At 39.3% G+C, this 16,740-nt stretch overlaps 1 protein-coding gene across 1 annotated transcript; it reads right to left on the bottom strand.

The window, feature by feature from the left end:
* Positions 1-5: 5 nt before the first annotated feature.
* RRH (retinal pigment epithelium-derived rhodopsin homolog) lies at positions 6-16,730 on the bottom strand. The gene is made up of 7 exons (XM_063156482.1): positions 11,165-16,730; positions 7,629-7,819; positions 5,953-6,052; positions 5,123-5,276; positions 4,593-4,761; positions 2,401-2,579; positions 6-1,511 (listed from the first exon to the last, which is right to left on the bottom strand). Exons 1-7 carry the CDS (start codon positions 11,268-11,270, stop codon positions 1,382-1,384), a joined length of 1,029 nt encoding a protein of 342 aa, XP_063012552.1. The 5' UTR covers positions 11,271-16,730; the 3' UTR covers positions 6-1,381.
* Between the last annotated feature and the right edge of the window lie 10 nt (positions 16,731-16,740).

Here is a 16,740-nt window from a genome sequence, read left to right as displayed (position 1 = left end):
GAAATGTGAAAGCTTTACTCCTAGGCATTCATGTGCAGTGTGCTACAAATGTGAATGTAGCCATCCATTTAGTAACAGCAGATTACAACAGATTAGCCCAGATCTGTGGTTGCTTAACCTTCAAATGTGTCCTGAATGCCATCAGTTAAAGCAGCTCACTCTTTACTCTGTCAGAACACACTGCTTCAAATCACATCCAGCCATGTTCCAAGGTTGTTTTAATGTGTAGATTGTAAAGTTAGTGTGTAATAAAATATCTCTTTTCTTCCAAGAGGCAGTGCATATATTATACTGTCTATAAAGTGTTCCAAAGTTCCTGAAGGAAATCTAGTACACCATGAGGATATTGCACGGCATTTTCTTTAATACTGAAAATGGCAAATTCATAGGAAGCCTAGATTCCAGAGCTTTTAAAAAATCCCATAAAAACAGGCTTTTGCCAAAAATACATATATCCTTTAAGTTTTACATTGCAAAGCCAAACTGCATATGCACACACACATAATAGTTGAAGCTAAATCTATGCAGTCATCTTTTTCACCCTGAACAAATCCACTGCTCATACTGACAAAGGTATTTTTTGAAAATCAAACATCAGACCTACATAAACATAAGACTGACTTAGAAGTCATGAGAAATTACCATAAATATTTACTCAGTTTTATGCACCAACCAAGTGAGAAGCTTTAGGGTACATTTTGTCACATTTTCAGGATTTGCTGTGCAGTCACAAGCACTAGAAAGAAACATGCTGCTTACAAAACAAAAGCTGTCTTTACTACAAATTAATTTGGTTCTATCAGTCAAATTTTTAAAAATACTTTAAATATGCTGAAATTTCTTCAAAACCCTAAAACCAAAACCAAATATTTACACTATGGGATCAGTGTAGATATTTTGACACCCTAACATATTCACAGAAACAGAACTTTGCAAAGCATATCAACATGGACAATAGGTATGGACATATACCAAGTCATATAGCCATAGGGAGTATTCAGAATATTTGAAATCTGAAAAACTTTCAAGGGAACCTGGTGGAAAGTACCTCATGAAAGGAATTAATACATAAGAAAAATCTGGGATTATTGAACCTAAGAACTTTGCAGTTCTGTCTTTCCTGGCCCCTTTGTCACCTTGTCTAGCTCTGTAAGAGTCACAGTGGCCACTTTGCTACCCTTTTTTGTTTGGGACAGACATATTGGACCAATTAACCTCATTCTCAAAAACTAAAGTCTTGGCAGGTTTTGTCTCCTTAGCTTCTCTAAAAAGATTACTGCGACTAACACAAACCAGCTAGCTGGGAAAGATTATTATTCAAAAAGAAATTGTCCAAAAGATGAATTAACTTGAACCCAGATTTCACTCCTTTCCATGTAACTTATGCAGGCAAATGACTGGAGTTCTGCGATGTCAGTGCACTTTGAGACACACTCATGGGCAAAGCATTGTTTATGGTTATCTCTTGCCTTGTCTGACAGCGCACCATTGCCAGGATCGCCCTCCGAAACCTGCCAAGGGCAGAAAAGGGGAAACAGAAAGATCAGAGATTAGCTGGAGAACCAAAGAGGAGGGAAAATTTTGGTAAGATGGTCTTAACTGTTGCAATAGTTCTCAATTTTAGTAGAATGGACTTAATAAAAAAACATGTATTTGGCATTCAAAAGGACCTGGGTCTTTTACACTTCCAGGTACAGGAGTGTAAAGCTAATTTCATTTCTTAAATAGGGATCACAGCAGCTTTTGTTTATCCCAGGAGAGCATACAGCCATAACAAAGATGAACTCACAGAATGGGAAAAAAACAGATGTTTTTCCATTGACTCAGCAGGTATGTGCACCTAGGCAGAGTTCACAGGCTCTGCTGGAAGGTTGGTGGCAGAGATGGGAAGAATGCCTCTTTGCAAAACACAGTCCTCAGTCAGAGGCACTGGCTTGATTAGAGCATTTGTTATGCTTGCTCAAATCAGAATAGGCTTAACCTATTTAATGAAAAGGGTCAATCCATCCTAATCCATTGGAATATGATACATCCCAAATCAAACACGAAAATCTACACCAGTTACATGTCACTAAGACCACACACTTAGGCCACAGTCAATAAAACCAGTTTACTACTGATGCAACCTAAATTCTGTACTGAATCCCCTTGAGAAAACACAAGTGGGACTTTCAAAAGCTATGTTAGTATGTTCTCAAAAATATGTATCAATTCAGGATGTTGTGATGATGATGATAACAATTTACTTTAGGCTTTCCTGTCCAAAAGGTTATCTTCAGTAAATTAACAGCGACGTACCCTTTGCTCTTCACTAATCAGCTTGCCATGTTTTACAGGTGATCCTTCTATACTCAGATGATATGCTAAAATCATGAAATAGACATATTTCAGAAAACTTACTTTTTGTTTGCAATGACATAAATGCAGGGGTTATAGAATGTGGAAGATTTTGCAAAGAGAGGAGCTATGATGGCCATTGCAGGAGAAATTTTCTTTGGGTCTCCAAAGGAAGACCACAAACACACAATAGAATATGGAGACCATGCCACCAAGAACATGATAATCATCACAACAGACATCTGTAAAACGAGAGGAACAGATACATAACCAATATTATCTCAAGATGAAGACCTCACAGCAAAACATCATAACAAAAGCACACACCTAGGTGAAAACAGAGCTATCCTGAATTAAAAAACATATAAACAAGCATGCCTGACACATTCTGACAGTTTACACTAAAATCTTGCTTTGGGGACTTAATAGCACACCTCGCTGCACGTTGCATTTCATTACATACAATATTCCTTCAAAATCAGCACTACTCATTATGTTGAATCTGCCCATCAGCAGTTTAAATTACCAGAGAGGACTTCACACATGAATTATGACCTCCCTAACAAGTCACTGTGGGGTGCTATTGCAAACAATAAATATGAGCAGAGACGAAAATTTAAGCCAAATATTTAATTTGGCTGTTAATAAAAGTGTTTCATAAGGCTTAATTATGGTACCATTAAATAAAAGAAAGCAAATGTTCTACGACATATAGTCGAGGAATCCAGAAGTCTCTGCTTGGTTTAATGAAGTATTATAGACATGTTCAAGAATGATACAGAGGGGGTATCTGAGCTGTCATGTCTTCTCTGCCCACCTGCAGAGAGAACAACCTGGGCATCTTGGGGCTCATGCCCCAGGACATGCCATGCCACAGCCAGACCTGACAAACTAGGGGTAGCAGAGGGTAGAAGAGGTCATCAGCTGAGACAGACTTTTCTGGATTTTGTCAGGGACATGAATCAGCAGTGGAAACTGGAATGGAAACCTCAAATGAATCAAAAGGACAAAACAAACCACTAGAAAACCAACCAAATCTGCAGGGCTGCACACACACCCCAGGGCTGCTCACCTACATCACTAGTTAGTCTTTCAGAGATGAACAAAATGAGAAATAAGAAATAAACAGCTACTTTGTATGAGCTGCTCTAGAGGACAATCAATACACAAGCAGTGACTCTCACAGAATATCCCTATTTAAATGTAAACACAATACCAAAATGTAAGAAAGCACCCTTTCATTTAAAAGTTTGGTGCATACAAAACTTAGAGGAGGCTAATTTTCAAAAAGCACATACTAGTCCAGTTCTAAACAATGACATTGCTTAACTCCAAAGTATTTTTTTCTCCTTTTCTTTATTAGAACTTAGTGTCTTCAACTGCAAAATAGGAAAAATGCATTTTCTTCACAAACATGAGTCTAAATTTTTACCTGAATCTTCAGTTTCAAGTATTCTGAAAGTTCTTCACAAAAGTAAAACACTCAAATTACTCTTTTTAGGTAAAAATACCATTCCTCAGAACTTAGCAATGAGAAAGTTTTCCAAGGAATGCTGTTTGCACTGATAAGTAATTCAAAAACATAGGTACATACTCTTCTGTCCAATTCTCTCTCACTTTTTCATCATGCCCAACCATAAATCACATTTTTACACAAAATCAAAGGAGCTGGTGAACTTCAAGATTTCTCAAGGACTTTTATACATTAAAAGAATGTCAACCGTCCAGGCAGGATATATCATTTCAGGCCATAACTCACATTTGCTACTGCTTACATAAGAGATAAGCTCAACAGACTGAAAAGAACAAGGGACTGGAACTACACAGCTCGGGAGCTGGAAATGCACTCTCATTCCTAGGCCACAAGTTCAAGTGAGAGTTGACCAGTCCATTTCAGACCAGACACATCTGTGAAGCAAGCAGGAAGCCTAAGGACTCTGCAGACACAGAATAAAAGTTCTCCTAGGGCACCTTGGAGGTATATTTCTAGGTAATGACAGAGGAGAGAAGCAAGGAAAATTCAGTGTTCCCAGCCTTCAAAGCAGCTATTCATCTGGAAAGGGTATTAGACCAAAAATAAAGAATTTAGTGTGGTAAGTCAAGCTAAGCGTTTTCACCAAGGCTTAGTATCAGCTAATATTTAGTATAAAAGGGGGAATGTAGGAAACTGAAATACTTAAAAGACTGCATCATCCCTTTGCAACTAGGACTTTAGCACAAAGAACATGCTTGAAACAAAACATGCACTCATTTACCTTTGTCACATCTACTTGGTCAGACCAATCTATGTTAATGCTCTCCAGGCAGTTACTGCTGGCATATTGTTTCATTGTCCGGGAAACATTGTAATAACAGTAAAACATGACTGTTAAGGGCACAACAAAATTAACAGCAATTACACTCATTGTGTAGGAAATAAAGGACCTGATAAGACAGAAAAACAAAATAAAGTAACTTACAAATAGCCATCCAGGAAAAGTTACCAAAGAATTTGATATTTTGATTTGATTATGACATTTTGCAACAAGATCTAAAATAATAAGGAAAATTTTCTTTAGCTAAGTTTTTTTTTATTAGAAAGTACAAGTATTGAAGTTTTGAACAATATCTCAGCTCCTATGGGGTTTTTTGCTAGACTTGCACTATGTTATTTCTATTGTTTTAAATTTTTGTTAAAAATTTTACTTTGTTCAGAAAGAAGTTATGCTCCTACAGCAGTGAGTTGAACAATCTTAGACTCCAGTGAGGCAGCAAAGTCAAAAGAAAGCGTGAGGGGGAATCTTACGCATCATTTTTCCTCCAATTTACTGTGCACGTTGCCCCAGTGGGATCGGGAGCATAGCTGGCCCAGCCTGCAGTAGGCATGGAAGACCAGAAGACTGCATTTATCCAGGCAGCAAGGATGAGAGTGGCATAGCTACGGGTGGTCATTCTTCTTCCTGCAGCCAAGCACAGACACAATTCTCATCTGCTGCTTCTTCCCAGTGTCAAACTAGAGCGACAAGTGGCTTCCAACAAGCACATAAGGAGCTAATATAGACCCTTTCCAGTCCCAAACACTGTAGCATACCTGTTTTCATTCTGCTGCCTCACATCTCAGTCCTTGCAGCCTTTAAAGCCACTTGAACACCATCACCCATTCCAACTCAGCATACAGGTAATACCTGATCCCAACCCCACGCCAAAAGCTTATTATGCAACACTGCATTCAAGTACATCCTTGGAAGATTGCAGGGGAGGAATTAACTGTTACAACACAGCTGCAACAGAGGAGAGAAAAACACCCAGGGGATGTTAACAGAGGCACACACCTGCTTGACAGAGGTCAAAACCTGACACAGCCAGAGGCTTTTTGTGTGCTTCAGTGTATAGATGTGGCCCTCTAAAGACTGAAAATGGCCATAAAAACACAATTTATAAACAGAGTAACATCCTAATGATGAATTTTTCACTTTAATGAGCAGTATCCCAACTAGGTAACTTACTTAACCAGGTACTGTAGGTTCAAGTTCTGCCCAGCGCTGTAACTATGGAGTCATTCATGAGAAAACAATGCAATCAAATCAGAATTTTATTCCTCCCAACAGTGACTGAGTTTTGACCCTAAGTCAGTACCTATATCAGGCCTGCAGATGGTCAGGTAACGATCAACAGCAACAACAGTCAGCAAACCAATACTCGCCATCCCAAAAAAGATATTTAAGGCAGCATAGATCTGAAATTAAAACAAACAAGCAAGAAAACAATTTCTGATAAACCTTTCAAAGATGCAAGCACAAAGCTGTGTACTGAATCAACACAATTCAACCAGAGTTCTCTTCCATAAGCAAGGTCTTAAAGGTCTTATTTCAATGCAGACAATTTGAAGGTGGCTCATTAGAAAGTAAATATTTCAAAAGCATCTGCTTGTGTGCACATTAGAAATCCTAAAGTCTCAAAATCAAAGAAACACTGTCCTTGAATAAGTAAATCTTGAGATTCAGAGTTTGGAGGGGTTTATTTCATGTTATTTCATGTTCCAATATATGTTAAGGAAACCTGAGGAGCATTTGGTCCATCAGAAAGAGTTACAGCTTTAGCAAACATGAGGTTCTGAATTATCACTCTTTCATCTGCTGTGATGATTTCACAGATGTGGCCCACTGATTTACTCCCTCAGGCTCCATTTTTAAGTGTGTCAAATCTTTTGCACAGAACAACACATGCTGCAACCCCAACATGCTCCAAATGCATCTGCCTGGTCATCCCATGGGAAGCCTGACCAGGAAGGATGACTGGGAGGGCTGTGTTACCACTGGCACTCAGTAATACAGAGCCCTGAGTCAGAGCACATGCCACCAGCAGTTATAACAGGTGGCATTCAGCCATCTCAGATCACAGGAATCATTTGGTTTAGGTTGACATGAGCTGTGCTTCAAGTGGAATTAACTCTCAAATCAGTGAGATCTCTCATCAACCTGAACACACCACAAGTCAATCCAGACCCAAAAATGTTAAAAGTGAGGCTTCCTGCCAAACAATGACTGAATTTTGACTGTGAAGGTAGTGTCTACTGAGGCAAGTGATGTCAGATTGCGATAAGCATCTGTTAGATAAATGTCCAAAATGTTTGCTTTATGACACATTTTCAGTACATGCTTTCACATTACTACTCATATTCATGGGCACTTAAGCCCAACAATCTATCAATTATGTAAATTAAAATCACAATACACAGTGAGCAAAGGCCACCATCTCTCTGCTATGGAAGTATATGTTTTTCAGTCAGTCTACTCTTAAAAATAGGCAGCTCTTAAAAGTAGGCTAAATCTTTAATGGAGACTAAAAACCTTACAGGCCTTCACTTTGGATATCCTATTAGTCCCATCCAAAAAGGACATGAATTTGCCAAGAACAACTCACCAAGATCTGTCAACCTCACCAGCAAAATAGTAGCCACTATCAAAGTTTTTTTAGCTCTCAGCAAAATTATCAAATATACCTGTGCTACTACAATCATCTTCATTTCAGGAATTGATTTTGTAACCCTCCTTAAAGCTATTTTAAAATGCCTAGTTGATAGATACAAGGTTACACTTTAATGTTTTCAGATTGTAAATATAAGCTTAAAGGGAAATTCACACAAAGTACCATCTCCAGAAATTGCTGACATCAGAGGACATCAGCTTCAGGTCCAGAGTCACATTCTGCATCTCCACCTTATCCCTTAAAATAACACGAGGCAGAGCCATTACTTATTTCTCAGTTTGCTTTTAAGTGCTGAAACTTTCCCTCTAACTGAATTGCAATACCTGGCATCCAGTATATCCAAATTTCCAGCTTCCATGCAGGTCTGAGGCAGCAGACATGGGGTAACCAATGCCACTAACACCAATATCAGTAAAAGCCAAGTTGATAATAATTGCATTGGTTGCTGTCCGAAGCTCTTTGTACTTAACAAAGATGCCTAACACAACAATGTTACTGAGAATGCTTATCACTCCTGTAAAAACAGAAAAAGGAAAACTTTACAAAAGGTACACACCAGCCAGCAAAACACATGCAGAAGAAAATGCAGCCTATTGTAATATGGAAGTCCCAAAAGAGATTTATTTTCAGTCAAGTACAAGTTTGCAAAGAAGATAGACACCTGAAAAAGAGAAAAAAGCTTTTCCAATTAGGCAACCTTCACATGCATTCAGCCAACGAGACTTTTGATGCAATGACAACAAGCAGAGCAGAAATTCAAATGCATCTAGGATTACACTTGACACACTCTGGCCACCAAGTACAGTGCTGACCTCCATGGTAAAGAATCCAGGTTGGTGACTGGTAAAAAAAAAGGTAATAAAAAAAATTTATGCACCTGATCTAGAAGAAGGCCCCTGCCAACCCCTGAAATTCAGTAATTTTAAAATCAAATGAGGCAAAATAATAATTACCCCTCAGCTATCTCTCTTTTAACACCACCAAGGATGTCTGTTCTCAGGTGCAGGTCTCCTGTTGGAGGTCCAACATCTTTTGGCCCCACAGATGCCATCATCTATCATATTCATATACTCACACATTTCAGGAATGACACTGATCCTATGTGCTCCTAAAATTTAAATAAACAAGGAGCTGAGGATCTGATCTGAAATGAACACCACATAAAAAATCCACATGCAGTGCTAGTTCTGTCAAGTCTCCTGTTGACAGATAGCATCATCTCTTGGGAGAGAGGGAGCAAAGGAGAGTTACAAGTTTAATAATGCAGGCTTCTTATGAGGCAAGTTTTAACAGATATTACAGCTACCAATAATTAAACCAGACATACAACAGGACTGTAAACTCGTATCCTCAGGGTGAAGAAAAGATCCTTCTAGACACAGTTAAATTTAATAATTCAGAGTCCAGCCTTAAAAGTAAGGGGGGGAGAGGGGAGGCAGTGAAAAACAGGGAAGAAAAAGTGGAACCTGTATTAATTAAAAATGTTATTATCACTAAATTAAACTAATAATAGAGCAAAAAAAGAATTTTGTTTTGAAAAACAAAATATAAGACGAAAGACGGATTCCATCTTGAACAAAGTGAGAAAAAACACATCGATACAAGAAATTATCTTTGTTTCTGAGGAACAGGTCAAGCAAATGAATGAAGTTTCTCCAGGTAGCAGTTAAGCAGTGTTCATTAAAAGAGCATTGAAGCTGGTCAAAGTGCTGGAGCACAAATCTTATGAGGAGCAGCTGAGGGAGCTGGGGTTGTTCAGCCTGGAGAAAAGAAGGGTCAAGGTGACCTTATTGTTCTCTACAACCATCTGAAAAGAAGTGAAGCCAGGTGGTGGTCAGTCTCTTCTCCCAGGAAACAAGTGACGGGGTGAGAAGAAATGGCCTCAAGTTGCACCAGGGAAGAGAACTTTTGGATATGAGGAAAAATTTATTCACTGAAAGGATTATCAAGCACTGGAACAGGCTGCCCATGAAAGTGGTTGAGCTGCCATCCCTTGGAATGTGTAGGTATGGTGGTTAGGGACAGTTTAGGGTGAGACATGTCAACGTTGGGTAGTAGCATCAAAGTAAAAATACCAGGTACATGTATAACATGGACTTTACCTTTCCAGCTAGCATCTAGATACCAGAGCATTCACCACTGTAAGCAGAAAGACATCCATGAGGCAGCAGAGCTTGCTGCAGCCTGAGTATCCCTGCTGTCATAACAAAATTGAATACACTGACCAGTGTAATGCTTAACAACCAATTCCTTCCCAGAAAACAAGAGAGAAACACTTAAATCTTTCAAAGAGCAGCATAATGATGAACACTGCACCCAGACTTCTTTTTAATTTTAACATTTCTGCCTATTAACAAGGCTTAAATCTTCCAGATGTGAAATTTGCTGTGGTAAGGCTGGTGCAAAGCAATCAATCATACTTTCAAATATTTTATGGACTTCATTGTCAAAAACATTTCTCATCAAGAAAGTAAAGATTTATTAGACTCCCCAACTGTAATTAGAAATAAAAAATTGAAAAAAAACTAAAACTGCAAAGTAATCCAACTTTTTTTTCCCCATGACATTTAATTTCCATGCAAGATTAAGAAAGAAGAGCTGGCTTGATTCTGGCTAATTCCATTGATACCCTATGATCACCAATGATAGCTTTGATCCCGAACTGTTTGACCAGCTGGTCAAAACTATCTGAAAATATCACCTTGTTACATAATACATAATCAATGTTAATAAAAATATAAGATGTATATCTAGGCTTCCAATACTTGGCAATTATTTATCTCTACAGCTTCTTAAGAAGCCTACTGCTCTGTGTAGCTGTTCTATTAATTTCTCCAAAGACCTTAAATAAATTATTGTCTTTGCATCCAAAAATACACACTTTTCCAGCACAGCCATTTGATACTCATCACTTCAGACATATATGCTAAATAAACTGCAACCATCAGCAATACTATTTCATATAAATGTAAAATACATTAATATTTTACAGTATTTTAAAATCTAACTACAACTTGGAAAAATTTGTGGTACAGTCAATGAATAAAGGGTAAACTGATTTGATTTTCCATAATAAAGGTACAGAAGGCCTGTTTTTAAACACAGTAGGTTTCGGTTTTGGTTAGCTGGATATTTCCTTACTATGGCAGTCACTGCTTCAGAAAAGCACTACTGAAGAAGCTGTGGTTATACAATGAATAAGTTTTTAAGGAGAGAATAAGAACAATTTTATGATCATTCAAGTTTAGCCAAAGACCACTGCAGTCACAGGGATAAAACACAATGTAAAGCTTCACAGCATGCTTTTCCAACACGTGTCATTGGTGAAAAATACAGCTGCAACTGGAATCTGCTCTTCTCTGATTAATGACCAGCTCCCTCCCTCTAAGTCACATTCCAACCCTTCCCCTTACATCCCCCTAACAGACACCCGCTCACATGCTCAGACTACACATATATTGCTACAAACATGTGGTCCAGGAGAAACCTCAAGATAGCTTAGAGCACATCACAGAAAAATGCAAGATGTGACAGCTATGCCCTATTTTTATCCATTTTGCAAGCTGGCAGAAACTAATTCTCACTCTCTTCTATAATTACATATCAACAAAATGTATTTTTTGAGACACAACGCTGCCTTCAAATATAGAGCAGAAAACTTAGATTCTGCACCCTTTAAATGTTTTTGCATATTTCAGTCAGGCAGCTGATTGCTAACTTGTCAGTAAACATGGAGAAAAGCCATCAGACAGCTGTCTAACACAAAAAGAAATACCATCCCTATTACTGTACAAAATGAGCATTCAGATCTACAAGTTCTATTTTAAAAAGTTATGCAACAATTTGCCAATGCCCATACCTGCTGTTATTAAGTAAGCTGCAACTATGTTGTGCTCAGTCTGTGTGAAGGCTGAATGAGCTTCATTGTCACTTTCTGAGGAATTGGAGGAATCATTCCAATGCATTGTCGTCTATCCTCTGAAATAATTCATCAAGAAGACTAAACACTACAAAACCTTGTCAGGCAAATTCTTCCATTATTCAACAGACTCACTTAACAATTAAAAGAAGGGGGGTAGGGAGGAGTTCCCCCCACCACTGACAGCTTCCAAGTATGATTTAATTGGACTAAAGTGGAAAGAAGTTTACACTCCCAATCTATGCAAGAGATTGTTAATTAAAACAAAGAGCAGCACAGAACTGAGTAAATTTTGAACAGTGTGCTTAAACTTCATTCTTACTGCTAATGAGATTAACTGTCACATGCCCCCAAACTTTTTCCCCTCAAACCTCTTGTGCAATGCTTTGGAAACCTCAACAAAAGTTGACTCAGTTCAATCAATCATCAGCCTGGCTTGGAACTAATTCCCATCCTCACGCAAAGCACAAAAACCTGCAGTACAGCATGAAGAGACAACTGTCAGTTTCCTTAAAAACAGAATACATTTACTCTAAAGCCCATCCCTTCAAATCTTTAAAGACTTACTTCTTCAAGGTTCTTTGTTTGATTTAAACTCTGACAAAGACACAAGAAAAATACATTCCAGTATTTTCCTAAGTGAAGCATGACTTCCAGAAAACTCAGCTGCTACATCTCTAAAATAGCCCGGTCTATAGAAAACAGTTGTTGAATATGCCTCCCTCTCCTAAACACAATACATGTGAGCTTACTTTGGGCAAATTTTTCAAAGCATCTAACTAGACATTCTTCAAAGATCTGAGCAGCAAAAGCTCATGTTTTCTTCCCTCCAATGATGAGGTACCAGCACACCAAAGCAAAGACTCTTTTAAAAACCCTGCATAAATAATAGCTGCCATAAGTCCTTGCCCAAAGGACTTACACAGAGCATCAGAAAGCAACTGTTCCCCCTCAGTCATACAGTTTTTGCCTTCAGTCAGTATTCACACTGGGTGTAAAAGTGACAAAGATGAGCACCAGTGGTTCTTCAGTTGTATGTGGTAGGTGAAGCAGGTCCCAGGCTAGGGCTATGCCTCCTGAGCAGCAGTAAGGGTGCAGTGACAAAGAATACAGTCATGCCATGGAAAGTATACCTGAAGAGCTCTCGCTTCTCTAACCTGTGAAATACTCAGAGTGTTCCCTCCCACTCCTCACTTCTCCAAAACAAACATCCTGCATCATTTTTTTTAACATAAAGGTAAGAAAATTTTTACATAACCTTGTGCAGTCACAGCATTTAGTCATCATTACTACACATGATCTCACGTCACAATCCTGCGAGCAAACATTCCCTTTAATGCCCCACATCTACACTCACAGCTCTCAGGGTGTTTGTCTTATTACAGTATTTTTCCTGTCAGAAGAGGATTAGGCAGGAACAGGGTGGGAGGGCTCTGAAAGGAAAGATGATCCATTTGGCAATGAAGCCACTTTCCTCATGCAACACTGTCATGCCCTTAAAAATCTGGCAAGGCAATAATTTGATATCTTTGCTTTCCTCCTCTGACACTTTGGCAAGATTCTCAAAAGCACCTCAGATCTTGCAGCTTCCCCAGAAGTGAGAGCTTGCAATGTTGAGTATCTCAAAAAAGCAAACCATTACTATTTTTACTCAGATAGGATTCCAGATGTACAGTAGCAATTAACAAAAGAAATTTTATACTTGTTGATTTAAATAGAGCTTTCTAATACATGCAGTCCCTCCTATCTACCATTTGTTTCTGTCTCTTCTCAAATTGACTAATTTTACTGCACTAGAATTGACAGAGAAAAGTCAAAACTAAAGGCAGACATCATCAAAAGTATTCTTCTTCTGCAACACCATAGTTCATAAAATAAAGTCAAAAAGATAAAACAGGAAATTAAATATTGAAGTAGAAAAATAATCCACAGCTTCTAAGCCAGATATATGTCTTACCACATTGCTTATTATTTCTGATATAGGAAGATAAAATGCAAAACCTCAGGCTGTTTTTACCCTTCAATAACATAGCTTTACAGGTGTCAGAGGGGCACCTTATAAAGTGCCCTTTTCCTTCCCACCTGTCCCAGATCAGTAGCAAAATGTAACTTCTGTTAAAATCCATTCTTCAGTTTGCAGGTATCTCTCTATATATGTGGGGCAATGCAATTAGAGGTTTAGCAAGTTGCTTTCAGTTATGTGTAAAATATATACCAATGCATGAACGATGTGAGTAGAGAAACGTACCTTTTGCATTAAAAATAATCTAATTGGAAACCAAAACCAACCCCAAACCTCTTCCTGTTTCCAGCAACCCTGCTATAAATCCATCCCAAACCCAAACCCACCCATGTTTACTATGCCCTCCACCACTGGAGGGCCCTCTACGGCCAAACGTCCCTTTAACCTTTTCCAAAACTGATGCAAATGGTTCAAACCCCAAGGAAAACAAATGAATACTTCTTTCTCCTCATTCTCAAAGACTTTTACTGGACTTAAACTGTTGGTTAGAAAAGTTTCACTCCACAGAGATTTTCAGCTGACAGCCCTGAAAGATGCATGACCCCACTAAGATTTTTACTTGCCATACATCACATAATAGCTATGCTTTTTTTTTTAAACAATGCTCTTCCTTGCCAAGACAATGCTTTACACAACTGCAAATTACTTTGCACCAGTCTATGTGCAACAGTCCACCATTTCTTCAGGCAAACATCCACATGTACAAGTCAGTGCCAGAGAAAATCCTTCCCATTCTACAACTGCCAGTGGTGCAGATTCACATTAAAATACCCCAATTATTTTCTGCACTTCATCAAATTTCTGTAAATAATATAGCAAATCTCTGAACTACATTGAGCCATCCTATCCCAGCATCTGCATAAAACAAAATAAACAACTCCACAAGGAATGCAAGGCCACTAAAGCCATTCTCATTAGGTAACAATTTAAGCCTTATAACACACCACTATGTATTACCCTGTTTAAGGAGGATTTGGATCCCAAAAAAAAAAAACAAATACTCCAAAATTTTGCTGTGGCATGGACAAAAGGCTCCAGGTCTTCTAAACACTTATAGGCAATCTGATCCTGGTGATGCACCTGGTGTCAGTTTCAAAATCAGCTCAAAGTCAGAGCCTACACCTGGGTCAAACACTGCCATGGGAGTGGAGGAGGACGCAGGTGACATCACTACTGCTGTGTACTGAGCTGCTCTGAAGCCCACCTGAGCTCCAAAGGAATTTCCAGGACAGCAACCCATCTTGTGCTGCTGGAGCAGGTGGCAGATGAAAAGATATTTACACGGTTCAGCTATGTGCTACCAGAAAGGGGAATATAAATACAGGGAACACCAAACTGTCATCCAGAGCCTACAGTAACACCTTACCCCCACTCCCCTCACTTCAGATTGCACTCTGACTTTTCTTCCCCAGACACTGCAACTACTTGAAATTTACCATTTCTGCCAACACGCCTATTTCTGTGACAGTACTTGTGAGCCCCTCTCCTATTCTCTGCAGCAGCAGCAGCAACAGAGCATCTGTAATTATGCACATAAATAAATCCAGAACATTTCACTTACTAAGATCAGGAACACTGGGACAGACTCGCAGACAGAATCTGAATTAGAAGTTCAAGACTGAGAGAAAGGTGTCATTAAATTAGAGAACTTCTTAGTTCATTACAGCATTACACTGCAGGCAAGACATCTTCATTTTTTTGAGACTGAATTTTAATCTGTTACTGTTAGCACCTTACTTATATTAGGAGGGCAGGGTCACACCATGGCACAGGGAAGACAACACAGAACAGGGACTTAATGTGCCTTGCAAATCCTCCCTTCCCCAGAATGGAGAATGAAAAAAAGGCATCATCATATGGCAAACACATCCGGAGAGATTCCTTGTATGTTCCTTGATTTGCATAAAATCCAAACAGCATTGTTTGTATGTACAGGCCATGCCATAATGCTCCCTTCCCTATATCCAAGAGGCCAATCTTTCCTCCAGAGCTGCAATGGATATTGCTGTTTAGCCCCTCTGCACAGAGGTCAGAGCCTTTGCTTTGCCCTTGCAGTGCCTGAGGCTGACTCACTGCTCCATCTGCTGAGAGACTCGGCACACTCGCCTGCTCCTGGGCTGCCAGGCCACGCTGCTGCAGCCCAACACTGCCTGGCACACCCTGCACTCCACAGGCATGGCACGAGCCTTCTGACATCCTGGATAAAAGCATGTCCCTAGAGAATAGCAAAGAGCAGCAGGGATTTGGGTGTAAGAGTGAGGACTTTGGGTGCAAGAGTGAGGACTGTGTTATGTTAGTCTTTCAAAGTCAGAACAGTAAGGAAAGAGTACCCGAGCCAGCTGCCACTACTGAAGCATCAGTGAGGAAACCCAGCACAGCAGAGGAACCAGCTGCAAACAGGACAGAAGTACTGACACCGCAGGTGCACTTGGTTTGTGTCGTTCAGCTGCAATGTGGAATGCCCAAAATGCAATTACTTGCAAAGAATTTAGATAAAAGGCAATTTTACAAAGCCTCGAGTCAAAGCCCTGAGGCACTTAGGCCTAGCACTGCACAGCAACAGAAGCCTAATGATTCTCAGTTCTGGATTTAACTGACCTGGCTAAAGCTAGGCTTGTAGCAATACCAGGGAAAAAAACCCCATGGAATCCCTCATTTCCTGGGGTTAAAATTAGAGCCAGGTTCTTCTCACAAAAGCAGACCTAGCACAAATTCAATATTCTGTGTTTAATTTTTTTAAGCTGTAAAACATTTTTATCTATTATCCTTTGCAGCATCTATTCACATTTAAATGAATTCTTTACTGTTTGTTTTTTCACTCTTTCAAGTTTTGTTTGACATTATTGGAAGTAATGGTCACATTTGTTAAAACATGCAGTAACTGTCCAATCCTGGTACTGAGAAATTACCTGCTGCCTTTGTTAAGCAGGAAGCTAACTAAACTGCCTGTTACTGCATTCATCAACTAAAAAGCATAAGAGTGCCATCAATTCTGAAAGGAACTTTTTTCACACTGAACAAGATGCTCAAAATACTTGCACATATATTATTCTACAGACCCCTTTTGAAAATTGCTTGGTAGGAGAGTCTGTGAACAGACTCCTGGCTCCAGCTGAAAGAAATCCAGGGGGTTCTATTTTCACCTATTTTATTTCCAAAGTTCCAGAGCAGAGGCACCCCTGTCTCCTCCATCCTTAGGAAGACACAGTCCCTATCTTTCCAACAACCCTCATTATCCATCCATTTAAAGACACCAGGCCCATGCAGACTTTGTCATGCCTTTCTAAGCAATACATAACTGAAAGCATTGTGTGCAGAGGAGCCCTATGATGAGCTATTTAACCTCAGCTCTACACAAACACAGAGGTGCAGTACCAGGACATCAAAACCTCAACAGAAACAGGCTAATGGGGAGATGCAGGGCCAATAAAAAACCCTTAGCATTTTAACATCAGTGTAATTAGATACCATTAGAGGACTGAAGTATAGTATT

This window comes from Melospiza melodia, chromosome 5 (genome assembly GCF_035770615.1).
Source record: "Melospiza melodia melodia isolate bMelMel2 chromosome 5, bMelMel2.pri, whole genome shotgun sequence".
Lineage (NCBI taxonomy): Eukaryota > Metazoa > Chordata > Aves > Passeriformes > Passerellidae > Melospiza > Melospiza melodia.
Note: the sequence above shows the minus strand (reverse complement) of the source record. Positions and strands in the feature narration are given on the sequence as shown.

Excerpts from the sequence above, each read along its gene's own strand:
- RRH (XM_063156482.1), bottom strand. The coding sequence starts at position 11,270 with ATGCATTGGAATGATTCCTCCAATTCCTCAGAAAGTGACAATGAAGCT. Across the intron at positions 7,820-11,164 it reads AGCTTACTTAATAACAGCAG|GAGTGATAAGCATTCTCAGT; the intron begins GTATGGGCATTG and ends CTGTTTTTACAG. Across the intron at positions 5,277-5,952 it reads CATCTGCAGGCCTGATATAG|GAAGAAGAATGACCACCCGT; the intron begins GTACTGACTTAG and ends GCTTGGCTGCAG.